This window comes from Aotus nancymaae, unplaced genomic scaffold, assembly GCF_030222135.1.
Source record: "Aotus nancymaae isolate 86718 unplaced genomic scaffold, 86718_ANA_hifiasm-v0.15.2.pri h1tg000030l, whole genome shotgun sequence".
NCBI lineage: Eukaryota > Metazoa > Chordata > Mammalia > Primates > Aotidae > Aotus > Aotus nancymaae.
Genome location: NW_026988443.1, coordinates 23464472 through 23491362, shown reverse-complemented (window position 1 = coordinate 23491362; position 26891 = coordinate 23464472). Strand labels below are relative to the sequence as shown.

Sequence of the window (26891 nt, the reverse complement as noted above, 5' to 3'; positions counted from 1 at the left end):
TCAGGCCTCCTGCATGAGTGGTTTGAGTGCTGTGAATAACAAAATACAAAGCACAGCTGAGCAATGGGGACAGGGTGGTCAACCTGGGGGTGAGAGAACATGGAGACAGAACGGCTCGTCAGCCAACACTTCTTTCCCCATAGACCCAACTCAATGCTGGATGCCTGGACCACTGCGGTAGCCTCCTTAGTCTTCCCAATTCTGGCCCAGGTTGCTACGGCCTCTTCTCTGCACAGTAGCTCCAGTGAGCCTGCTACAACCTCAGTCAGGCCATGACAAGCCTCTGCTCTATGCAGAGCCCTCCAGAGACTCAATTCTCCCAGAATAAAAGGCTAGCTCTCTACACCGAGGCCTCAACTACTTCTGTCATTGACTACCCTCATGCCACACACTCTGCTCAGCCACCACCCTGGAGGTAACTGTGGGCATAAAATCATGAGAACGAGGTGCAGTCCTAGTGAGCTTTGAAGATGTGTGAAGTTATGGGGAGCGCCACTCCTGGTTCATCAGCACCATCACCATTCTCCTGGGGTTGACCCCAAGGTTCCTTAGCCAAAAATATACAATAGGGTAGTAAAAAGCTGTAGAGAAAACACATAAAACAGGGGCCAGATGCAGTGGCTCACGCCTGTAATCCCAGCACTTTGGGAGGCCCAGATGGATAGATCACTTGACATGAAGAGTTTGAGACCAGACTGGCCAACATGGCAAAACCCTATCTCTACTAAAAATACAAAAATTAGCCAGGTGTAGTGGTGCACATCTGTAATCCCAGCTACTTGGGAGCCTGAGGCAGGAGAATCACTTGAACCCAGGAGGTGGAGGTTGCAGTGAGCTGAGATCACGCCATTGCACTCCAGCCTGGGTGACAGAGGGAGACTCTGTCTCAAAATAAATACATATAAGACAAAACAGGGAAGAAGGATAAGGAGGGAGTGCTGGAGATAGTGGGGTGCCATGTCAAAGGCAATGAAGATGACCTTAGAGCAAAGACAGTTTTCGCTGAGACCTAAGAATGGCCAGAAGGGAGGAAAGGAGGGAGGGAAGGAACATCATGGTCCTCCAGGGAAGGACATTCCAAGCAGAGGGAAAAACAAACACAACTTGGTTGGAAGCCAATGCAGGGTGGTGGCTGAGCAGAGCGAGTGACATGAGGGTGGTCAGAGACAAAGTCAGAAGTAGCCAGGGCCTTACTGTGGAGAGCTGAGCTTTTATTCTGGGAGAAGTATGGAGTATCTTGGAGTTCTTTATCTGCAGGTCAGAGGGTTTGAGTTGGGGGTGGGGGACTGGAAACAGCCAGACATCATGGCCTCAGTTTCCTCCCTTTCATTCTCCAGACTCCCCCCAACACCCGAAGCACACATCTTAACCCCTCAGTTACTGACCCTATCAGAAGCACCAGGCACAACTGCGGTTCATCTTCACAACAGCCTGGAAGGTGGGTCACTCCCATTTCACAGGTGAATAAAACAATACTCACAGTGGTGAAGGGATTTGCCCAAGGCCACACAGCTGTAACAGCACACAGCAGAGCTGGGAATTGAACTCAGGCCTGCAGACCCCAAAGTTCATCACCTTAACTTCCACCTCGCCCTGCCTCCCTGGAGGATGTGCCTCCTTGCCCCTCTGTGCAGGGAGTAAAGAGGCAGAGAGAAGCCAAGTCACTAAAGGAGGGCGGCGGCTTACAGATGGGAGCAATCTGTTCCCCGGACAAGCCACTGTAGCATCTAAACGCCACACCGCAAGTGGAAGGCTAAAAGTGCTGATGGGGCAGGCAGTGTTGACGTCTGACCAGGTCCATTTAGACCAGGCCTTTGGGGATTTCAGCAGCACAGGAACTGGCTCTGAGAGCTGTAAATAAGTTGACTCAACACCTCGGCAGGTGATAGGGCTGTTTGGCTCTGGCAAAACCTGAAAGGCCACCTGGCTGTTCCCAAAGGTCTTAATTTGCTTAAATAACAGCAAAACCTCTGGTGTGAATTCCCAGAGAACTTCCTGCCTTCTGACATGAGAGGGCCCACACTAAGGGAGCCAGGAAGAGAAAACCCTCTCTCCCCCTCAATCAATTCCACAGGAAAACTGCTTATTAACTAAACCAGGAGACAGAGGCTTGCCATTCTTACCAGCGTTAAATACTCTTTCCCTTCTCATTGTGAATGCGCCATTTCTGCTGACAGGGCAGGAGTTCAGACCAGTCAGGCTACTGCTTTCTTTTTTAAATACCCTTTTAAGACCTTAGCTTAGGCTCATCTGGAAAGCCTGCCTGCCTGCCTTTTGATTACACACACAATATATTCAACTTATCTGGTTTCCCAGAAGCCCTTCTGCTTCTGGGAAGGCTGCAAACCAAGGATCTGCACAGAGAGCAGGACCACGTGCAATCACTGGGGCTCACGATTATTTACTAAAAGCTCAGGACTGCAGTTCTACTTACTGACCTGAACAAGAGCTGTTTCACTAATGATGATTTGTTCCCTCTGGCATTTCAAAAAAACATTGAGGTATCATTAACATAATACAAAATTTGCTAATATAAAATGTATAATTTCAGGCTGGGTGTGGTGGCTCATGCCTGTAATCCCAGCACTTTGGGAGGCTAGGGTGGATCACCTCAGGTCAGGAGTTTGAGACCAGCCTGGCCAACATGGCAAAATCCCATCTCTACTAAAAATACAAAAATTAGCCAGGCATGGAGGTGCATGCCTGTAGTCCCAGCTACTCGGGAAGCTGAAACAGGAGAATCGCTTGAACTTGGGAGGCAGACGTTGCAGTGAGCTGAGATCATGCCACTGCACTCCAGCCTGGGCAACAGAGTGAGACTCCATCTAAAAAAAAAAAATACTACTAATAATAAATTTAAAATAAAAAAATTAGCCAGCTGTGGTGGTGCACGCCTGTATTCAAGCCATTTGAGGCTGAGATGGGAGGATCACTTGAGCCTGGGAGGTCAAGGCTGCAGTAAGTCATGGTTGCAATACCACTGCACTCCAATCTGGGTGACAGAGTGAGACCCCATCTCAAAAAAAAAAAGGAAACGTGACCTTTTCTAGAACACTACCACCCCACAAACACGGCTTTTGAAGGCAGTCTTGGCTAAAGCCTTTGTGGTGGTGATATTAGCAGCTAATGCTCTATAGCATACTACATGCCAGGCTTATTAGTCATTTATTTTAGTAATAGTAGTGTGAATTAGGTACTATTATTGTCTCCATTTGTTAAATGAGAAAACTGAGGCATATGGGGGTTGAATAACTTGCCCAAGGTCACATAACTTACAAATAACTGATGTGAACCTGGAATTCGAGCATTCACAGGTCATCTGGTCCCAGAGCCTGTGGCTCCTGATCACTATGCTTTCATGAAGGGTTTTCTGCCTATGAGGCAGGTATGCCAACATACCTGAACACCACACTAAATGAACCTGGGGGGACTGTGGATTTCTCTCTCTGAACCAGTTCATAATATGAGGCTTAGAGGCATCATTGTTACATTTGTAACAGCAACAAACACAAGCTTGGTACTGCATGGTAGTTACAAGTGACAAGTCTGAAGTGAAGCACACCTAGATTGAGGTTTCAGCTCCACCACTCAGACCTACTTGAGGTTAAGTCACTTACCCTCTCTAAGCCTTCATTTCCTCTCTATAAGATGGGTCGAGGCCGGGCGCGGTGGCTCACGCCTGTAATCCCAGCACTTTGGGAGGCCGAGGCGGGTGGATCACAAGGTCAAGAGATCGAGACCATCCTGGTCAACATGGTGAAACCCCGTTTCTACTAAAAATACAAAAAATTAGCTGGTCATGGTGGCGCATGCCTGTAGTTCCAGCTACTCAGGAGGCTAAGGCAGGAGAATTGCTTGAACCCAGGAGGCAGAGGTTTCAGTGAGCCGAGATCGCGCCATTGCACTCCAGGCTGGGTAACAAGAGCGAAATTCCGTCTCAAAAAAAAAAAAAAAAAAGATGGGTCGAACGGCAATTTCTACATAACAGGACGGTCATGAGAACTACATGAGAAAGTACATAGCCTGTTGGATTTTATGCATGGGCTGTTTTGCTGAAAACTGTGCATAACTCAAAACATGTTAGCTTTCCTTTAAAAGTACATGTGATGCAATCCCACTCTTTAAAAGTTGCAATATAAAATGGGACTTTATGCCAGGTGCAATAACTCATGCCTATAATCCCAGCACTTTGGGAAGCCAGGGTTGGGGGACTGCTTCAGCCCAGGAATTCAAGACCAGCCTGGGCAATATAGTGAGACCCTGTCTCTACAAAACATATTATTATTATTTTTTTTAAATTTTTGGTTGGGCATGGTGGATTACTCCTGTAATCCCAGCACTTTGGGAGGCCGAGATAGCGGGGTGGATCATGAGGTCAGGAATTCGAGACCAAACTGGTCAATATGGTGAAACCCCATCTCTACTAAAAATACAAAAATTAGCTGGGCGTGATAGCAGGCACCTGTAGTTCCAGCTGCTCGGGAGGCTGAGGTAGGAGAATCACTTGAACTCTGGAGGGGGAAGGTGCAGTGAGCCAAGATTGCACCACTGTACTCCAGCCTGGGCAACAGAGTGACACTGTGTTTCAAAAAAAAAATTTTTTTTTAATGGGATTTTACTATGTAAAATATTATAGCGAAGTTTCAAGTCTGAATGATTCAAATTCTGGTAATGTCAGGTACTAGTGCATAGCTAATACTGGACTCCCACTGTGCACAAGGTATGCTGCTCAGCACTTTAATCCACTACTCATGTTCAGGAAATGGTCATTATTAAAAATAGTAAAAGTATATGAACTATGCTTCTTATCTTCTACTACGTTAAAAGAAATCTAAAATAGGCTGGGTGTGGTGGCTCATGCCGGTAATCCCAGCACTTTGGGAGGCCAAGGCGGGCGGATCACTTGAGGGCAGGAGTTTGAGTACAGCCTGGTCAACAAGGTGAAACCCCATCTCTACTAAAACTACAAAAATTAGTCAGGCATGGTGGCGGGTGCCTATGGTCCCAGCTACTCAGGAGGCTGAGGCACTAGAGCCACCTGAACCCGGGGGTGGGGGAGTAGAGGTTGCAGTGAGCCAAGATTGCACCACTGCACTCCAGTCTGGGTGACAAAGCAAGACTCACAAAAAAAAAAAAAAAAAAAAGAGGAAGAAGAAGAAATCTAAAATAGCTATATTTGAGGACTTTTGACAACTTTCCCTCCTAACTTTCCTCCTTTTGGGTGGATAGGGGGAAATCTGTGGAAGACACAAGAAGTGAAAAGGTGGACATTTTGCTAAACATCCAAGTGACAACTCTGGAAAATGATCATACCTAAGCATAAACTGTCTTGACCTTGATGTCTAAGTTCAAGTTCTATCAAATCATAACCTTTTGTTTCTTTTGAAAACAACATGCTGTCACAATCAGCTTTATCTTAGATGCTTCAGATGTAGAAATGCCAGCTATGCTTTATTACAGGGGAAGGAAATGTCTTTTTAAATTACAAACTTGGATCCCATGTGTGGCTGGTGTGTGCACGCAAATAGCTTACATAAAACCTACATGCTTATAAACACAAAAACAGAAACGTGTAACTGCTCCTGAAACCCAACAGATGCTTCAAATTCTATCTCCAAAGTGGGAGAAAAAAACGGGGGCCTCAGGCAAAGCAAAGGCAAGAGCACCACTTTCTCTTCTCAGGTTCTGTTCTGGGTACGCAAGGAGCTCGGAGGCGATGTTTGCAGTGGTCTGCACGTAAGAGTTTGTAATAAATACAAGACACTCTTGTGACAGTTGGGGATATTTGCCATGAGAGTGGACGTTAGATAATATTATACATTTTCTTAGTTGTGATAAAGGCACTGTGATTCAGGAGTGTCCTTATACTTAGGAGATGCAGACAAGAGTATTTAGGGGTGAGACATGCCTGCAGCGTACTTTCAAATGGCTCATAAAGTGTGTGCTTGGATGCACACACTTAAGAGGCACACACAGATTTATTGAAAAGTCCCATCAGTTGGTGAGTAGCCTTCGCTCTGAGCCTCCCAGGGGTCTCTTCCATGCCCACCCTCCAGCTGCTGCCCAGGGCACCAGGACTTCTTGAGCATTGAATACCAGGTGTCCACTTTGATTGCAAAGGGTTCAGGTTGTTCTGGTCATCATCAAACTTTATTTATTTGAGACAGGGTCTTGCTCTGTTGCCCAGGCTGGAATGCAGTGGCTCAATCTCAGCTCACTGCAACTTCTGCTTCCCAGGTTCAAGCAATTCTCCTGTCTCAGCCTCCTGAGTAGCTGGGAATACAGGTGCCCACTACCACGCCCAGTTAATTTTTGTATTATTAGTAGAGATGGAAGTTTCACCATGTTGGCCAGGCTGGTCTCAAACTCCTGAGCTCAAGTAATACACCCACCTCGGCCTCCCAAAGTGCTAGGATTATAGGCATGAGCTACCGCGCCGGGCCATTCACGGTGGCTCATGCCTGTAATCCCAGCACTTTAGGAGGCTGAGGCAGAATTGCTTGAGGCCAGGAATTCAAGACCAGCATAGAAACATAGTAATACCCTGTCTCTACAAAAAAATTTTAAATTAGCTGGATGTGGTGGCATGTGCCTGTAGTGTCAGCTACTTGGGAGGCTGAGGTGGGAGGATCGCTTGAACCTGGGAAGTTGAGCTGCAGTGATCCATTGCACCACTGCACTCTAGCCTGGGTGACAGAGTGTGGCCCTGTCTTAAAAATAAATAAATAAAACATTATTCTTGCATATTCTTAACTACTGGCCATACTCCACCAATTTCTCCTCTTGGCCATCTTTGTCCACATAACTTGTTTCTCACGGATATAAACAGGAAGAGCCCTGTGGCACACAGGTTAAGTGCTTTGGCTAAGCTGAGTTTAAATCTCGGGTCTGCCACCTCCCAGCTGCGGGACTCTGGGCTAGTCACTCTACATCCTGGAGCCTCAGTTTCCTTCACTGCAAATTGGAGATAATACAGTCAGTTCTTCAATAATCGTTGTTTAGAAAATGCAAGTGTGTTCCAATGTAAATAATGTATTAGGAAATAACTTGAGCAGGCCGGACACGGTGGCTCACATCTGTAATCCCAGCACTTTGGGAGGCCAAGGCGGGTGGATCACCTGAGGTCAGGAGTTCAAGATCAGCCTGGCCTACATGGCGAAACCCTGTTCTCTACTAAAAATACAAAAAAAACTAGCTAGGCATGGTAGTGCACACCTGTAATCCCCACTACTGGGGAGGCTGAGGCAGGAGAATTGTTTGAACTTGGGAGGCAGAGGTTGGAGTGAGCCAAGATTGTGCCACTGCACTCCAGCCTGGGTGACAGAGGGAGACTCCATCTCAAAAAAAAAAAAAAGGGAAAATAACAAGAGCATAACTCAATGTCAAGATTGCTCATGTGTGCAATTTTGTCTCCAATCAACACTAGGTGAATGCAGAAGAGTATATCCAGCTGAAGCACAGGAATGCACAAAACACCCATCTTCTCTAGCTGCCTCAGTTCACATGTGTTACACACCACACCCATCCACACCTGGTGTTACAATTTCCATCTAATTTCACACAGTTCTCCTTCTACCACTTCACAGTAACAAGCTGCAACCCTATAGAGACTCACTCCACAGGCGAAATTCTTTTTGTCTAATGCATTACAATCAAGTTCTTGAGTGCTGAGCTCCTAAACCCATTTTCCCATAAGCCTGGTGCTTTTTTGTTTTTTGAGACTGGGTCTCACTCTGTTGCCCAGGCTGGAGTCCAGTGGCGTGATCACAGCTCATTGCAGCATTGACCTCCTAGGCTCAAGCAATCCTCCCACCTCAGCCTCCCCAGTAGCTAGGACTATCAGGTAATGTTTTTGTACTCTATTTTTTTGTGAGGACAGAGTCTCACTCTGTTGCCCAGGCTGGTCCCAAACTCCTGGGCACAAGTAGTCTTTGCCTCGGCCTCCCAAAATACTGGGAGTACAGGCTTGAGCCACCGCACTCAGCCTAAGTCCGGTGTTTTTAATGGGCAATTTTACGTAGTGTGATGATTTTTTAGGAAGACCTACATCACAGAGTATGGAGTGAAGTATATACATGGTCTATATACAGTGAGGGTTAGCCCAGAGCCAGGACAATTGTAAGTGTTCTATAGACGTCAGCTGTGACTGTTCTCTCGCTCTGAATGTAGACAAAGTTTGTTGAATAGAAGATGCTCAGTGAACATTTATTGAATGAATTTTCCTTGACGGGTCTACGGCTTATTAATCTTGGTGAACTAATTAAAGAGACTTATCCGTCTCTCCCATATGTAGGGGAGGGACAAACCATAAATGAGAGAGGAAGCTTCCAAGTTCTAATGGAGCCCCACCCTTCCATGCATGGCACGAAGAGGATAAGAAAGGCAGTGACCCTGTCTGCTAGGCCTGCCCGATTAGGTGGTAAGCAAGGCAAGGACATACTAGATTGGCTGTTGTGTGGCAATATGGGGCCAATTTTCAGATAAAGAGCCTAGATCCTGAGCCCTTAAGTCAGGGTCCCAGTGTAGCATTAAGTGGTTAAGAGCCCCCGGTCAGAGGTCAGATGACCCAAGTTCAAGCCCCAGATCCAGTCATCAACTATGCCACCTCAGGCATGTGATTTCACCTCTCCTGCCTCAATTTCCTCATTTGTAAAACAGAAATAGTAATGGTCTCTATTTCCTAAGGGGATGGGTTGATTCGACAAATTAATCCATGTAAAGCCCTTTAGCACTGTCAGACACAGAATAAAAGCTCAATGGGCCAGGCACAGTGGCTCACACCTGTAATCCCAGCACTTTAGGAGGCAGAGGCAAGAGGATCCTACTTGAGGCCACAAGTTTGAGACTAGTCTGGGCAACAATACTGAGATTCCATCTTTACAAAAAAAATTTTTTTAATAGCCAGGTATGGTGGTGCATGCCTATGGTCCCAGCTACTCAGGAGGCTGAGGCGGGAGGACTGTTTGAGCCTAGGAGTTCGAGGCTACAGTGAGCTGCACTCCAGCTTGGGTGACAAAGTGAGACCATCTTAAAAAGAAAAAAAAACGGCTCAATACACAATAGCTGCAATAGCTGCTATTCTGGGATTCTGGGGCTGAAAAGGAAGATCAGAGACTGAGTAGGAAAGTGTACGTATGAGCAGCAGCCAGGGAAGGTCTGAGTTGCCTGGGACTGCGAAACAGAACAGTGCAGCCAGGAGCTAACTTCCACCAACCACCCACCCCGAATCCTTTCTGACACACGAGCCCGCACTTAGCCGCGTCCATGGAAGAAATGAGAACCAGCTCCGACTCCTGCACATCATTTCCAAAAGACAAAGAGCCTCCTCCGCTGGCAGGGAAAGGATTCCTATTGAACCTGATGGAGGAGTTCGCTGCAAGATCTAGTTTGCATTACTTCATCTCAGTGGAAGCTGATGGAGGCAGAGGCACTTATCGATCCTTCAGAAGATAAGGTCTAAAAAACTAGAGACCAGCTCTAGCCTCTGCCTTCCCCTCCCAGCTTATCTCCCGCCTGGGAGCCCATCTGCCCACCAGGCCCTGCCACACTGGGCCTCTTGCCCACTCCACACATCACGTTCCTTCCTGTCTCAGGCTCTCAGCCCTTGCTGTTCCTCTGCTTGGAATTTTCTTCCCACTGCTCTTTTCATGCCGTCCTCCTTCCTACCACTAGGGCGCCACACATACATTCTCCTGCAGGACCCACTCTCAGCTAGAGGGACCCTGCGACCATTACCCCAGACATTCCCTACCATTTCGCCGCTTTACTTCCTTCTGGAATGTGCTGCCCTCTGAAATCCTTATTTTTTGCACTTTCCTTGAAGGTGCAGGGCTGGTGCCTGGCCCACAGCAGGCTCTGAATGAATCTGGATGTGGGCTGACTGGGTCTCACCTGAAGACAGAGCTGGAGTCATTCATCTGTCCATGCACATCCCTTGAGAGCCCTCTATGTGCTGGGGACTGAGCTTGGGGCTCCAGGAGTGGGGATGGGACACAAGAGACCCAAGTCTTTACCTCTGAGGTCCTTCCAGGCACAGGAGAAGATGTAGTCAGAGGGGCCTAGCCAGGTGGTGTCTTGGGGAAGGCAGGCCCAGTCAGAAAGGTGGTATTTTTAGGACAGGAGGTGGAGCTCCCTGGAGCACACACCTGGTGGAGGCAGAGAGGGCTAGGCCAGGTGGCCCCAAAAGCCCTTCCAACTTTATGATTCTGAGGCAAAGGTGAAGAAAGCAACATAATAGTAGCCAAGAAAGGACCACTAATTGACAGAGAGGAAAGGTCTCCAGATTGACTCATACCTGAAAAGAGCCAGGGGCATGACAGCAGCCATCAGAGGCTACCATTTTCTTTAAAAAAAAAAAAAGAGAGAGAGAGAGAGAGAGAGACAGGTCAGGCACTGTGGCTCACGCCTGTAATCCCAGCACTTCAGGTGGCTGAGGTGGGAGGAGCCAGGAGTTTGAGACCAGTCTGGTCAACGTGGCAAAATCCCATCTCTACAAAAAAATAACTGGGTGTGGTGGCACAGCCTGTAGTCCCAGCCACTCGGGAGGCTAACGTAGGAGGATTACTTGAGCCTGGGATATAGAGGCTGCAGTGAGCCATGATCTCACCACTGTACTCCAGTGCTCTGTCTTGGCTCACTGCAACCTCTGCCTCCCAGGTTCAAGCAATTCCCCTGCCTCAGCCTCCTGAGCAGCTGGGACTACAGGCGTGCGCCACCACAGCTGGCTAATTTTTTTGTATTTTAGGTAGAGATGGGGTTTCACTATGTTGACCAGGATGGTCTCGATCTCCTGACCTTGTGATCCACCCACCTCCACCTCCCAAAGTGCTGGGACTACAGGCATGAGCCACCACACCCAGCCAAAATATTTTAATTATGAAATACATTTGCAGGTCGGCCACAGTGGCTCATGCCTGTAATCCCAGCACTTTGGGAGACTGAAGTGGGATCACTTGATTCCAGGAGCTCAAGACAAGCCTGGGCAACATAGTGAGACTCTGTCTCAATTAATATAAGAAAAAAGAAAAAAAATTACATTTGCAGAAGATTTTCTATGAACACCTGATAGGCCATGGTACAATTTAGAGACATCTTACCATGTGCTGCCTCAAAGGAATCAGAAGTAGGAACAGCAAGAACATGATTTTTAAAGAAACATATGTACATAAATCTAACTCAACGTATGAAATATTTCTATAGGCGTATTTTAGTAGTTATTGATATAGATGCATTTGTAATGAATAGAAGAGGTATAGCTGTGTAGAGTCTTTCATTCATTCAAATATCCAAGAACCTCCTCTATGCTGGGGAGTATATTCTGAGCCCAAGCTCTAGAGGTACAGCAATGAAGAAAACAGACTCATCCTCAAGGAGCTTATATTTAAAGAGAGGGAGACAAGCATGTCATACAGAACATTAAGATGAATAGTAAAAAGTGCCATGGAAAAAAGGCAGGGTAGGCAGTACAGTGACATGGGTATAGATGTGAGCTATTATCCAAGAAAGACTCTGCTGAGAACTGGGGCAATCTGAGCAGAGACTGGAAAGAGATAAGCAAGAGTGGCATGTGGACACCTGGGGGAAGGGTGCTCTGGGCACAGGGAACAGCAGGCACAATGGCCCTGGAGTCTGGACTTGAACTCTCTGGCTCAATTGATCCTCCCACCTCAGCCTCCAGAACACCTGGGACTACAGGCATGTACCACTGCACCCAGCTTTTTTCTTTTCTTTTCTTTTCTTTTTTTTTTTTTTTTGAGACAGAGTCTTGCTCTGTTTACAGGCTGGAGTCCAGTGGCAAAATCTCGGGTCACTGCAACCTCCAATTCCCCGATTGAAGCAATTCTCCTGCCTCAGCCACCCAAGTAGCTGGGATTACAGGCACGTGCCACTAGGCCCAGCTAATTTTTGTATTTTTAGTAGGGACGGGATTTCACCGTGTTGGCCAGGATGGTCTTGATCTCCTGACTTCGTGATTCACCCACCTTGGCTTCCCAAAGTATTGGGATCCGAGGTGTGAACCACCACGCCCGATCAGCTTTTTTCTTTTAGTTATCTATATTTTCCAAGGTTTTCCCCACAACAAACATGTATTAGCTGCATAATAATGACAAATACCAACGGAAAGCCCATGGTATTTTTTTTTTTTTTTTTTTTTTGAGGTGGAGTTTTGCTCTTGTTGCCCAGGTTGGAGTACAATGGCGCAATCTAGGCTCACTACAACCTCCTCCTCCTGGGTTCAAGCAATTCTCCTGCCTTAGCCTCCCAAGTAGCTGGGATTATATGCATGCATCACCATGCCTGGCTAATTTTTGTGTTTTTAGTAGAGACAGGACTTCTCCATGTTGGCCAGGCTGGTCTCGAACTCCTGACCTCAGGTGATCTACCCAGCCTCCCAAAGTGCCAGGATTACAGGAGTGAGCTACCTCACCCGGCCAAATCCAAGGTATTAAAAGCTGTTGGCAGAATTAAAGCTGGATCCTCTCTAAGGCACAGATTTATGCTTAGAAACCTAATTATGCAACTGATCTTATTTTCCTCTTTACTTTGACTGGTAGGAAGCTCAGTCAAATTTGTGGTCTGCTTTTAGCAGGGATCTAGGTCTGTGGCAAGCACTTCACTATCCAGTCTTCCTCCTATACTCATCTTTTTTTTTTTTTATTGTAATTAAGCCGGGTGCGGTGGCTCACGCCTATAACTCCAGCACTTGGGAGGCCGAGGTGGGCAGATCACCTTAGGTTGGGAGTTTGAGACCAACCTGACCAACATGGAGAAACCCCGTCTCTATTAAAAACACAAAATTAGCTGGATGTGGTGGTGCATGCCTCTAATCCCAGCTACTCAGGAGGCTGAGGCAGGAGAATCGCTTGAACCCAGGAGAAGGAGGTTGCAGTGAGCCAAGATCACACCATTGCACTCCACTCCAGCCTAGGCAATCAGAGCGAAACTCCAACTCAAAAAAAAAAAAATTAAAATATTTTATGGCCAGGCGTGGTGGCTCACACCTGTAATCCAAGCACTTTGGAGGTCAAGGCGGGCGGATCACCTGAGGTTGGGAGTTCAAGACCAGCCTGACCAACATGGTGAAACCCCGTCTTTAAAAAATAAAAAAATAAATAAATAAAATATTGTATAATATATTTGTAGAGATGGGTTCTCTCTATGTTGCCCCAGCTGGTCTGGAACGCCTAGGCCCAAGTGATCCTCCTGCTTCAGCCTTCCAAGTAGCTGGCAATACCAGTGCACACTACCACATCCGGCTCTCCTCTTATCTTTTATTCTTATTTTTCCTTTGCCCATTTCCCTAACCCTATCTGAGAAATAGTTATAGATATTATACAATTATGCATCTGGGTGCCCCACACCTCAAAATTCTTTGTTGGAAAGGTGGGAATGAACAAAGCAAATAAAAAAACAAATAACAACAAAATCAATTCTAAATCTTCTGGAGGAAAAAAAAAAAGAAAAGAACAACAACAACAAAAGACCAAGATACAGACAAGAGATTCTGAATGGAGTCTTGAAAAAGAAATGTTGTTTTGGGAACTGCTGTTACTATGAGAGAGAGAATCCCCATCTCTGGGGGAATCCCAACTTTCTCATTAATGAAACATCATGGTCTAAAATGGAGCAGGGATGGTCTGGTTCATTGTGTTCTATTATGAAGATAAAATGACCCTAAAACTTTCAAGGTGGCAGATCTCCCTGTCACAGTAGACCATAGCTAAATGAACCTCTGTGGGCTTCAGTTTCCTCATCCAAAAATGGGGTCTAGTCCAGGCATGGTAGCTCACGCCTGTAATCCAGGCAATTTGGGAGGCTGAGGCAGGCAGAACACTTAAGGTCAGGAGTTCAAGACCAGCCTGGCCAACATGGTGAAACCCTGTCTCTACTAAAAATACAAAACTTAGCCAGGCACGGTGGCAGGTGCCTGTAATTCCAGCTACTTGGGAGGCTGAGGCAGGAGAATTGCTTGAACCCAGGAGACACAGGTTGTAGTGAGCCAAGATCGCACCATTACACTCCAGTCTGGGCAACAGAGGGAGAGAGACTCTGTCTCAAAAACAAACAAACAAAAAAAATAAAAATGGGGTCTAGAACTTACTACTCCCACAGAATAACTGGGAGAATTATATGTTACTATACAAATGCTTAGGGCAATGCCCTGCATATAGTAAGGCTATGTCAGTGTTGATAATAATAGCAATTATGTTTACCATAACTATTAGAATTTCTGAGTACATACCTGACATTCTATATTGTTCATCTCATTTAATCTCTCCCAAAACCTTAGGAAGTAGGTTCTATTAATGCCATGTTACAGAAGGAAAACGCTGACAAGAAGACAAGATGCCCTTGAAAGAAATCCTGCTACTGGTCCTCCTGGATATTGGGAGAGCCTGGGCCAGTTTTCTTAAGAAAGGGAAATGGTGCATCCAGCAGTTAGGGACAAGCTGTGAATCTCTGCTCTGCCACTAAATAGTCAAGGGGATGTCTCGGAGCCTCAGTGTCTCATCCATAAAATAGGATGATATAAAATCATAATAGGGTTGGTATAAAACATGAAATGATCTCACATATGTAAAACCAAATGCATACCAGTAACTGAAGGGTTCTTGATCAATAAATAACTGAAGGGCCTTTGATTATTTGACACATAGGAGAAGATTAGCTGAAAACAAGGCAAAGATGAAGGAGAAACTACATCCAACTGCGACAGGGAACTTCCCCATGAGAAGCAAATGAAATCTTTTAAAAAGTGTTAAATCTCTAGAAGTCATGACATGTCTAGAAATACTTAAAGGGAAAAAAAAAAAAGGAAACAAGTCACCTGTCTTGAGGCAAACAAGCAAAGACAACTCAGGAGCCCTCGGGTTCATGATTAATTGCCCTACGATTTAGGGATTTCATTTAGTATCAAATAACTAAAATGCCTTACATATCTGCTAGATCTGTTACCAGACTCCAGATGGATTAATCATAGACCAAATCCCCCAACCTTTCCAAAAAAATTAAAAAGCTGCCAGGCATAGTGGCTCACGCCTGTAATCCCAGCACTTTGGAAAGCCAAGGAGGGGGGATCACGAGGTCAGGAGATCAAAAACATCCTGGCCAACATGGTGAAACCCCATCTCTACTAAAAATACAAAAATTAGCCAAGTGTGGTAGCGCGCACCTGTAGTCCCAGCTACTTGGGAGGCTGAGGCAGGAGAATCGCTTGAACCCAGGAGGTAGAGGTTGCAGTGAGCCAAGATCTCGCCATTGCACCAGGCAACAGAGCGAGACTTTGTCTCAAAAGAAAAAAAAAATTAAAAAGCAATTTAACTCAATTCACAGCAAGGAAAATCCCCAAAATTCTTAGTTGGCCCAACCTAAAAGTGAAACCTCAGCTGCCTTATCTCCATGCTGGATCTGTTTTCTCCTCAGCTTGAGTTTCATGCTGGCTTCTTGGAGACAGCAGGAGGGGTTAGTGATGCATTTTAATATTGGGCTGGGCAAGTCAGAAATTAGGGAGTAGTGTTTGCAGACTCATAAAAGTGATGCCTCTTTCCAAAACCATGTAAGCTAACCTGACAAATCATCCACTAGTCTGCATTATCCAGTCTACCCTTCCTGCACTGGCAGCCTAGATCGTTGAGGTCTTGGATACAGCAGGTGCCCTGTGACTATCTGAATGGAAGAGTGAATGATGGGTGGACAGATGAACAGACAGACGGAAGGAAACAGCCCTCTGGCCACCTAAGGTCTCCTCTCCAAATACACAGGAATCCCTCCTCCACCACTGAGTTGCTGCTGTTTGTTACACATCTTGCATATTGTGCTTGCTCATATTTGCTTCTCCAAGAACACACAGGGAGTTTGCATACCTCAACTTCATTTCCCTTCACCTCTGCCTTGATAGACTTTGAGATTGGCTCCCATTTTATTTTATTTTTATTTTATTTGAGATGGAGTCTCACACTATCGTCCAGGCTGGAGTGCAATGGTGCCATCTCAGCTCGCTGCAACCTCTGCCTCCCAGTTCAAGTGATTCTCCTGCCTCAGCCTCCCAAGTAGCTGAGACTAAAAGGCGCCCACTACCATGCCTGGCTAATTTTTGTATTTTTAGTGAGACAGGGTTTTGTCATGTTGGCCAAGCTGCTCTCAAACTCCTGACCTCAGGTGATCCACCCGCCTCGGCCTCCCAAAGTGCTGAGGTTACAGGCGTGAGCCACCATGCCCAGCTGGCTCCCATTTTAGACTGGTAATTCTGCTCAGAGTTAGCCCTAAAAGTCCTCTGGGAAGACTTCTCGGAGAAATCTGATGAAAGCTGCAGGCCGTGTTTGTTTCCCTGCTCCCGTCCCCCACCATAATGTGAATTCCACACATTATAGGGGGTGGGGATTTTCTTCTGACTCAGGATTGGCTCAATGGCCAAGAGTGAGTTGGAGTTTTGGGCTCAGTGCCTGACTGGTACTAAGCACTCAAAACAGGAATAGCTGTCACCATAATTTCTCCTCAATGTAAAAAGCAGGGGAATTGAATGCTTTAAATTAAGCTACTTTTTACAATTGATTTATCTTCAGGAAGCAAATAGCCTTGGTGGGGGGAAGAGAAGAATCAAATTTTTAAAGGTCCCTTACTACTTAAAAAGATGGCCAGAGAGAGAGATCGTCTAAGCTCAGCTGGTTTGGGCTTGCTTTTTTTTTTTTTTTTTAGACTGAGTCTCGCTCTGTCGCCCAGGCTGGAGTGCAGTGGTGCTCACTCTTGGTTCACTGCAACCTCCACTTCCTGGGTTCAAGTGATTCTCCCGCCTCAGCCTCCCAAGTAGCTGGGATTACAGGCACCCACCATGAGGCCTGGCTAATTTTTGTATCTTTAGTAGAGATAGGGTTTTACCATGTTGGCCAGGCTGGTCTCAAACTCCTGACCTCGGGTGATCCTCTGGCCTTGGCCTCCCAAAGTGCTGGGATTACATGCATGATCCACAGCCCCTGACCTGTTTTTTGGTTCGTTTGTTTTGGGAAGAGCAAAATGTGATTGAAAAAATAGTGGCATTTTAGGAATCTGGCCTCCTCCTCTCCATTGTAATGCACCCCCTCCCTGCAAAAGTCCTCAAAAGACAGAGATAAGCCACCTCCACTGGGGGTTGTGGGGTGACCCTACAATCTAATCCTCTCGAAGCAAAGAGCCCCTCATCAAACTACTGAGTGCCAGCTCCCGCCAGGCTTAATGCTAGGGGCTGTAAATACTTCCCAAGTGCCCAGCCTGGCTGGGGAGGATAAAGGAACTCAGGGGATCCCACCTGGTGAAGGGAAGGGGTGGGACGTGTCCTGACACAGGTCCTGGGGATGAAGATCAGAGAAGGCTTCCGGGAAGTAGCAACCACAAAGCTGGCCATGAGAGAGAAGTGAGCCAGGTAGGGAACACCAGGAGGTGTCCCCAGTAGAGGGGTCACAATATGCCAGAGCCAGGAGCACCATTGGGAATGCCAGTCCATGGCCCCACCCTGGGCCAAGTAGAGCAGAAGCCCAGGAGAGGCCCATGCCTCTGTGCTCAGCTCAGAACCTGAGCAGGCAGGCCAGTGCCCACACTATTAACCACTGGGCTCCACTGCCCACAATGGAGAGTGGAGGCAGGGCTGGCAGGAGGAGGCAGCCAGTGGATCTGGGCTAAAGAGCCAGGGGAGTCCCAAGTGAAAGACTAAGTCCTAGTGATGGGTACAAGGCCCTCCACATGCTTCCATCTCCCTCTGCCCTCTGCCAGCCCCTGCCCCTTGATCACTGACCTTGCCCTTCTGCTCAGTATCAGGGGTGTGTCTTTGCTGTTCCCTCTGTCTAGAACACCCTTTCCTACCTAGTCACATGTTCTGATCCTTCACCTCTCTTGGGTCCTTTGCTCAAATGTCTCCCTTCAGCAAGTCCTTCTCAGATCACCTCAGTACTTCCCAGCAATGCTCCTTTCTGATTCATCTTTCCTATACACCTGTCTCCACGCAGCAGCCTAAATGTTTTGCACATTGGTTATGTTTATTGCCTGTTCCCTCCAATACCCAATAATACAAATTCCATGAGGGAGGACATTCATATGTGTCTGGGTCTCTGCTGTGACCCTACTCAGAACAGTGCTTGGCACATAACAGCCCTCAGTCATTACTGAACAAATGAATGGAGGATGGACACGTGGATGGACAGGATGAGTGGTGTCATTTGCTGAGAAGTAAGCTTGAGGAGGAGGGGATTTGGGATAAACATCTAAGGGGTGGGGGAGGAGGATATGGGATAGCCCAGTGGGGCTGCTCCAGGCCTGATTCCATCAGCCTGAACCACTCAGGTCTCCGAGGGCTGCCTCAGGCAGGGAGAGGGTGGAGGACCAGCTGTGGGTTCTCCAGGTTCAGGAGCTGGAGAGCTTGCTAGCCTACAGGCCAACGGGCCCTACCTGCCAGCCACATTATTGTCCTTCTGCCGTCCTGCTAGGCTCTGTTGGGCCCTATCTGCCTCAAAGGCCAGGCAGGAAGAGCCAATGAGGGAGTTTTTTCACAGCCCCTACCCTCCCCTGTGTGACTCTAGGACCGGAAGCTCAGTTTCACTTGACCTATCTGAGTCACCATCCAAATATACCATCTGGCGTATTCCTGTCCCCTGCTCTCCGCACAGGAGGTCCTGCCCCCTCCCCTCTAGGCTTGTGGCATCCCCTTCTCAGCCAACAACAGAGGCTGAGAGTCTCCCCATCTTCCTGCTCACATGCCACCCCACATCCCAGACTCCCCCTGGCCTCCCCACCACGGGGAAGCTCCGCCAGCTGGTCCAGCCCCCACAGTTCCACCCCACCTGGATTCTGAATGAGCCCATTGTCTGATGACTTGGCATCCCAGCATTTTCCATCACGCCTGGGTCATCTCCAAACTCCTGGAGACAAGGCTGATAACTGACACAGAGCACACAGGAGGCACTCGGTACACTGTGCCAAGGAGACCTAAACTTCAGGGTGTGTGTGGTGGTCTGTGATATTCTTAATAAATACACCTTGCCCAGGTTAAAGAAAAAGAATGAGGGGAAACAGTTCCATGAACCAACAGGCAAGATTCTCCAAGTCCTGTTACAAAGGAGGGGCAGGAGATGGTTATACTTTACAAGACAATTCATATTCCCATCTGTGGAAAACAATTTAAAAAACCCAGCCAGGCACAGTGGTAAAGGGGATTTAGGGGCTGCATGGGTGGACCTTGACATGAGGCTCCTTCCTAGGCCCAAGTGATGGATCTAGAATGGGAATATTCTCAGAAATAGAGTCCCTGAGCATGAGAGGGATAAAAGCCGGCCAGGGCGGGTAGTACACCTTTTACTTCTCAGCAATCCTAGCTGTGGAACTCTAGGTAAGTGAACAGCCCCCAGAAGCTTCTTTTTATAATCTGAAAATAGAATTGCCAGGTTGGGCACAGTGGTTCACGCCTGTAATCCTAGTACTTTGGGAGGCCAAGGTGGGTGGATCACCTGAGGTCAGGAGTTCGAGACCAGCCTGGCCAACATGGTGAAACGCTGCCTCCGCTAAAAATACAAAAATTAGCTGGGCATGGTGGTGCTAGCCTGTAATCCCAGCTAGTCGGCTGAGGAAGGAGATGTGCTTGAACCTGGGAGGCGGAGGTTGCAGTGAGCCGAGATCGTGCCGCTGTGCTCCAACCTGGGTGACAGAGTGAGACTGTCTTAAAAAAAAAAAAATCAAAGACTCAAAATACAAGCTCTGAAACATCCAACCTCAAGAAGAAGAAGAGGGTTTTTTTTTTGTTGTTTATTTGTTTGAGACAGTGTCTTATTTTGCTCCCCAAGCTGGAGTGCAGTGGCACAAATACAGCTCACTGTAGCCTCAACCTCCTGGACTCAAAGGATCTGCCTGCCTCAGCCTCCCGTGAAGCTAGGATCACAGGCGTGTGCCACCATGCCTGGCTAATTGTTCTGTGTGCAGAGACAGGGTCTCACTTTGTTGCCCAATCTGGTCTTCAACTTCTGGGCTCAAGTGATCCTCCTACATTGGCCTTCCAAAGTGCTGGATTACAGGTGTGAGCCACTGCACCTGGCCTCTTTAAATGCAGACTTGAGATAAGAAGGCAAAAGTTATAGGAAATACAACCACAAATTCTATTTTCTCCAGAAAGTTTAGTCATAAGCCTGGGAGTTGGGGTGGTAATGAAACCAGCCACACGGACATCACCAAGCAGCTGTCATTTCTCAAAAACCTGGTAACACGAAGCTAACAGGGAAGAGATCTAGGGCTAGTAACTCCTGGGACTTAGGAGTAAGAGCCAGTACCTGGAGTACCTGTCACCATAGAGGGTGATGTCACAGCTGATTCAATCTGATATTGAAAAACCTCACCAAGAGAGGCCTTTCAATGTTGGTGACTCAGGGCCCCACCCAACCTACCCATAAATAAGTGCCCAGGTGTTTGTCTCACTGCTGATTCAAGGGATGACGTTTTCCAATAGGAAAGTCACAACGTTTCCCACAAACAAGCTGGTCATCCCTTTTCAAACACTCCCACATAGTCATGGTGAAGAATTTGTTGGGGAGGAGGCCTAGTACTGAAGTCCAGGTTTCACTGTAAGTAGCAGGTCCTAGGAACACTGGTATAGATGCACCCCAAAAAAAGAAAAAGAAAATCTCCTCAAGAGGTCACGATGCCTGTTTAGGACAATCTCATCCCTCCTCAATAAGAATCTTCAGAAAACTCAGCTGGCACAGTGGTTCGTGCCTGTAATCCCGACACTTTGGGAGGCCAAGAAGGGCAGACCACCTAGGGTCAGGAGTTGAAGACCAGCCTGGCCAACATGGTGAAACCCTGTCTCCATTAAAAATACAAAAATTAGCCGGGCATGGCGGCCTGTGCCTGTAATCCCAGCTACTGAAGAGGCTGAGGCAGGAGAATCACTTGAACCTGGGAAGCGGAGGTTGCACTGAGCTGAGATCGCGCCACTACACTCCACCCTGGGCAACAGAGCGAGACTCTGTCTTAAAAAAAAATCTTTAGAAAACTCCACTAGAGAAATATTCTTCTTGGACCACATGCCGAGGGGGTGGGGGTGCTTGGAATGAGCATTATTTCCCGGTTTGAATCTGATACCCTTTAAAGGAGAAGTTCCCGAAGTGACAGGTCAAAAGAGAAAGATAAATAAATAAACAATAAAGGAGATGTGACAATGAGCCCTCAGGATTCCTTCTCTAGAAAATGCCTGGCCTGGCTGGGCATGGTGGCTTAGACCTGTAATCCTAACACTTTGGGAAGCTAAGGCAGTAATACTGCTTACACTCAGGAGTTCAAGACTAGCCTGGGAAACATAACAAGACCCTGTCTCTATTTTTAACAAAAAATTTAAAAATTGAATTAAAAAGAAAAATGTCTGGCCAGAGAACAAGTCCAGTCCCTTCAAGACACAGTCCAATTCTTTTTTTTTTTTTTTTTTTTTTTTTTGAGACTGAATCTCACTGTCGGCCAGGCTGGAGTGCAGTGGTGCAATCATGGCTCACTGCAGCTTCAACCTCCCAGCTCAAGTGATCCTCCCACCCCAGCCTCCCAAGTAGCTGGCACTACAGGCATATGCCACTATACCCAGCTAATTTTTGCATTTTTTGTAGAGACGGGCTTCTCGCTATCATGGCCAGGCTGGTCTTGAACTCCTGGGCTCAAGAGATCTGCCTGCATTGGCCTAGGATTACAATCATAAACCACCACACCCAGCTGACACAGTTCAATTCTAACACCTACTGAGTACCTCACTTCTTCATCTTCACACAAATGCCAGTCTTCTTAGTGATGACTGCCCCTAAATTTCTCCTCCCCAATGCATAGTTTTTATCACCCTTCCTGCTGTGTATTATTCTTTCTTCCATAGATCACCATCTACCTGTCCCCTCCAATTAGAAGAGAAACTCCATGAGGACAGAGGTTTTTCTCTATTTGGGCCCTGCTACATCCCCAATGCCTAGCAGAGGGCTTGGCAGGTGCTCAGCATAAATTCACTCAGTGAATGGACAGGCAGATGCCTCTGTCACCCAAGACCTTCAGAGAAGGAATGATCCATCCCTTTCACCTGGCTGCTCACAGACTGCCATGTTAATTGCCTTTTCCTGCTGTAAAGAGCACAGTCTTTGGAGTTCAACAGCCACCAGATACACAACCAGGCTCTCCCACTTCCTGTGTGAATGACACACCCAGGTGAATGAAAGTTTTAGGAGATGGCATAGGGGAAGAGTTCAACATACAGAAAGCACCAGTCAATACATTGTTGCTTAGGATCATAATAGAGAATGCAACAACAAATACTTTTTTGTGAGACGGGGTCTCACTCTGTTACCCAGGTTGGAGTGCAGGGACACAATCACAGCTCACTGCAGCCTTGACCTCTGTGGTCTCAAGTGGCCCTCCCACCTCAGCCTCCCAGGTAGCTGGGACTACCAGCTCATGCCACCAGGCCTGGCTAATTTTTAAAAATCTTTTGTAGAAACAGGATCTCCCTATGTTGCCCAGGCTGGTCTCGAACTCCTGGGCTCAAGAGAATCCTCCCACTTCAGCCTTCCAAAGTGCTGGGATTACAGGCAGGAGCCACCATGCCCCGCCGAATAATTGTCTCAAATATTGCATGGGACATACTTATACTAAATATTAGCCATTGTTTATCCGAAAGTCAAATGTAACTGAGAGTCCTGTATTTTTATTTGCTAAATCTAGCAACACCAACCATTAGGCAGTTACCCTCCTGAAGGCAGCAGGGTGATCTAGGTTACATAAAGATTTACAAGATATTGCCCTATAGTACTCTCTCAATGAATATTTGTTGATCAGATGGATTTTGAAGCCACTATATTTTTATATTGGCTGAGATCTGATTAAGCAGAGCTTGCTTTTTGCTTTTGTTTTTTGGAGACACAGTCTCACTCTGTCACCCAGGCTGGAATGCAGTGGTGCAATCTGCAACCTCTGCCTCCCAGATTCAAGTGATTCTCATGCCTTGGCCTCCCGAAGTGCTGGGAATACAGGCATGAGCCACGGTGCCCAGCCAGCCTTGCATTTTTGTCTTTGAGCTCTTTGCATCTCTCACTGAGCTCTTTCCAGGGTCCTGTGCACTGAAGAACTGGAAGAACGGACACTGGTTCTTGAACAATTCATGGGTCTGAAGGATGCTGGAGACACCCAGGGGGAAGGTGTTGGGTGTATCTTGGAGCCTTGCATAAGGAAGGTGTTACCCAGACAATAGGAAACTAAACAGATGGCTCTGGCAGGCTCAGATATCTGCCTAGATTTTGATCTGGTGCTTCCTTACACCCAGAAGTGTGGGGCAGAAATGGCTCATCTGACCTTTAGACTCCAGACTGCAAGCTGTTTTGTGACAAGACAATTAGGTAAGGTTACAACAGGGATGTGCAGGGCTCAGAGAAACTGGGGAGTGCCAAGCAGAGGCACACACCCTGAGAACACCCCTCCTCCCAGTGGCCTCCTCTGTGGCTGATACATAAAGCCCTGTCTTTTCTTTAAGAAAAAAAATCACTATGGTGAAATATTCTCTATAAAGAGAGATCTGTATAGACTCATCTATATTAAATACATTCTGAAGCTTCTTATTCATTCATTCCTTCCGATATTTATTAAGACCTTATTATGTACCAAGCACTAGTCTAGCTGCAATACAGCCCAAGTACAAAAGAAAAGACAAAAATCCCTGGCCTCCTGTATCTTCTATTCTAGTGGGAGGAGACAGAAAGTGAACAGGAGAAATAAGTGAAATACATAGCGTGTTAGACAGTGAAAAGTTCTAGAGGAAAATTAAGCAAAAGAGATGGGGAGGACTGAGGGCAAACTTTACTATCATAAATAGGGGGTCCAGATCAGGCATGAGCCAGAAATCTCAGCACTTTGGGAGGCTGAAGCAGGTAGATCACTAGAGGTCAGGAGTTCAAGACCAGCCCGGTCAACATGGTGAAACCCCATCTCTACTAAAAATACAAAAATTAGCCAGGTGTGGTGGTGGGTGCCTGTAATCCCAGCTACTCTGGAGGCTGAGGTATAAGAATCGCTTGACTGGGCACGGTGGCTCACGCCTGTAATCCTAGCACTTTGGGAGGCTGAGGTGGGTGGATCACCTGAGGTCAGGAGTTCAAGACTAGCTTGGCCATCATGGTGAAACCCCATCTTTATAAAATAAAAAAATAAATAAAAAAAAAAAAGAATCGCTTGAACCTGGAGGTGGAGGTTGCAGTGAGCTGAGATGGTGCCATTACATTCCAGCCCGGGCAACAAGAGCGGAGCTCCTTCTTGAAAAATAAAATAAAATAAAAAGAGAGAAGGTGCACAGGCATACCTGAATGCCAAACTACAGAAGCAGGTGCTCTTCTTCATGAACTTGCCCAGGTAAAATAAATCTGAAAGGTTTTTGGCTTGTTACAAGCTCTCCTAATTACAAAGCCAGCAAATTATTATCTAGAACTAGGCCAATTACCTCATGGGGTCCTGAGCTGGCCACCGTTTATGATCTTGCTCATGTGGAACAGGTTCAGCCCTTCTAGGTAGGCCCCATTAGGTCCCAGTAGTAACTTTCCCTCTTTCAGCAGCAAGAGCCACACCCAGGTGCTTGCCTGGCCCAAGCACCTTGAGTAGATCTCATGTGGAACAAGAGTTTCTTTTTTTTTTTTTTTTTAATTTAAAGGCGGGTTTCACCATGTTGATCAGGCTGGTCTTGAACCCCCAACCTCAGGTGATCCACCCACCTTGGCCTCCAAAGTGCTTGGATTACAGGCGTGAGCCACCGCGCCTGGCCCCAGAACAAGAGTTTCTTTAGGATGGTTTTCCTGTCCCCACTCTGCCAAGTCTTGAAGACCAATACAAGTGGATTTTCTGGGACTCAGAGAGTTGAAAGAGACCAAAAGGAAGAGAGTGCTGTTCCGCTAGCATTTATTTGGAAGTGAAGGTCAAGAGGGAAACAGGCTGAAACTGCCCATAAGCAAAAGACAGAAGAGGCATTCCAAAGGCCAAACAAACAAAAAAACAATTCTAGTATCACAAATAAAATTAGTGAGAGGCAGGCTGGGTCTGGTGGCTCACACCTGTAATCCCAGCACTTTGAGATGCCAAGATGGGAGGATTGCTGGAGCCCAGGAGTTCAAGGTGATAGTGAGCTGTGATGGCACCACTGTACTCCAGCCCGAGCAGCAGAGCAAGACTCTGTATGTGTGCGTGTACACGCACACACACACACACACACACACACACACACAAAATAAGTGAGATGCAAAAGGTATAATGACAGCTTCTCCAAAGAGAGAGATGGAATTTGTTTCCCTTAGAAAAGTGAATCAAAGTGGGGCATGATGGCTTATACATGTAATCCCAGCACTTTGGGAGGCCGAGGCAGGTGGATCACCTGAGAGGTTGGGAGTTTAAGACCAGCCTGACCAAGATGGAGAAACCCCATCTCTACTAAAAATTCAAAAAAAATTAGTCGGGTGTGGTGGTGTATGCATGTAATCCCAGCTACTTGGGAGGCTGAGGCAGGAGAATCGCTTGAACCTGGGAGGTGGAGGTTGCAGTGAGCCGAGATTGCGCCACTACACTCCAGCCTGGGCAACAAGAGCAAAACTCCATCTCAAAAAAAAAAAAAAAAAAGAAAGGTGAATCAAGTCTCGCTGGAGGTACTGAGTTTGGCAACAGGGTAGTAGAGGAAACTGGATGAGAGATCTGGTTTTGGAAGACAAAAGGCCTGGGCTGCAGCCCCAGCACTGCCATTACCTGTCAGGGTGACTTGGGGCAAGCAGTGCAACCTCTCTGAGCCTGATTTCTCTTCTAGAGTAGGGGATGATGACAGTTCCCACCTCAGTTCCCACCTTGAGCCATAGCAAGAATTAACTGTCAAGTCTGCAGGGTGGCTGGCAGGACCATTCTCTAACTCTGTGCAAATGGATACAAATATTTGTCTTTCATCTGTTGACCACCTTCCAGTAAACACTCTCCAAATAAACGCCTTCTATCATTTAATCCTCCAGCCCATGAAGTCTCTGAAAACTCTGTATCTATTGATAGAAGATTAAGGAAAAAAGACCACTATACTATACAAATCCTTTAAACTGGTACTTCACATTCTTCCAAGCTCAGAGCTGACATTCTCAAATACCTCTTTGGTAACTCCACTTCTGGGTCCTTCAGACACTCAAACTCAACATATTCCTCACCAAGAACTAATTTTCCTCCCCCAACTTGTTCATCTTTCTCCTGTTTCCAGTGTTGGTGCAAAGGAACATTCTAGAAGCTTCTGGCATTACTTTTTGTTTAGAACCACTTAGGTGCTGGAAACCTTCCCCCAAATCATAACTGTCTTATTGGTCAGGCGTGATCGCTTACGCCTGTAATCCCAGCACTTTGGGAGGCCAAGGCGGGTTGCCTGCTTGAGCCCAGGAATTTGAGACCAACCAGCCTGGCCAACATGATGAAATTCTGTCTCTACTAAAAATACAAAAATTAGCCAGGTGTGGTGGCATGCACCTGTAGTCTCAGCTACTTGGCAGGCTGAGGCAGGAGAATCACTTGAACTGGGAGGTAGAGGTTGCAGCGAGCTGAGAGTGCGCCACTGCACTCCAGCCTGGGCAACAGAGCAAGAAGCGGTCTAAGGAAGATATGTGTGGAGAGAAAGAGGACATACAGATATATTGTTGGGAGAAAAACAAGGTACAGAGCAGTGCTGTCATACGCTATGTTTTGTGTATAAGGATCATATGTTACGAATTTACACTGGCATAAAGAAACAAGACTACGTTTGCATTTCCATAAGGAAACCCTGAAAAGGATACACAAGAGACTATTGAAATCAATTCCCTGTGCCCTGGGGAAGAACTGGGGGAAGAGTGGATTGGGGTGGGAAGGATACTTCACTGTCT

General features: G+C 46.9%; 1 protein-coding gene across 2 annotated transcripts in view; it reads right to left on the bottom strand.

Moving 5' to 3' along the window:
• The window catches only part of CDH1 (cadherin 1), a 90322-nt gene that overhangs the window by 52514 nt on the left and 10917 nt on the right, over positions 1 to 26891 (bottom strand). Inside the window, exon 1 of one of the 2 annotated variants that reach the window (XM_064383226.1) lies at positions 2124 to 2166. The exons of the other annotated variant lie outside the window; for it this stretch is intronic. Within the exon in view, the coding sequence (XP_064239296.1) occupies positions 2124 to 2151 (28 nt within the window). The 5' untranslated portion in view covers positions 2152 to 2166. Of the gene's footprint in view, positions 1 to 2123; positions 2167 to 26891 lie in introns of those variants that run through there. 2 annotated transcript variants of the gene reach the window in all.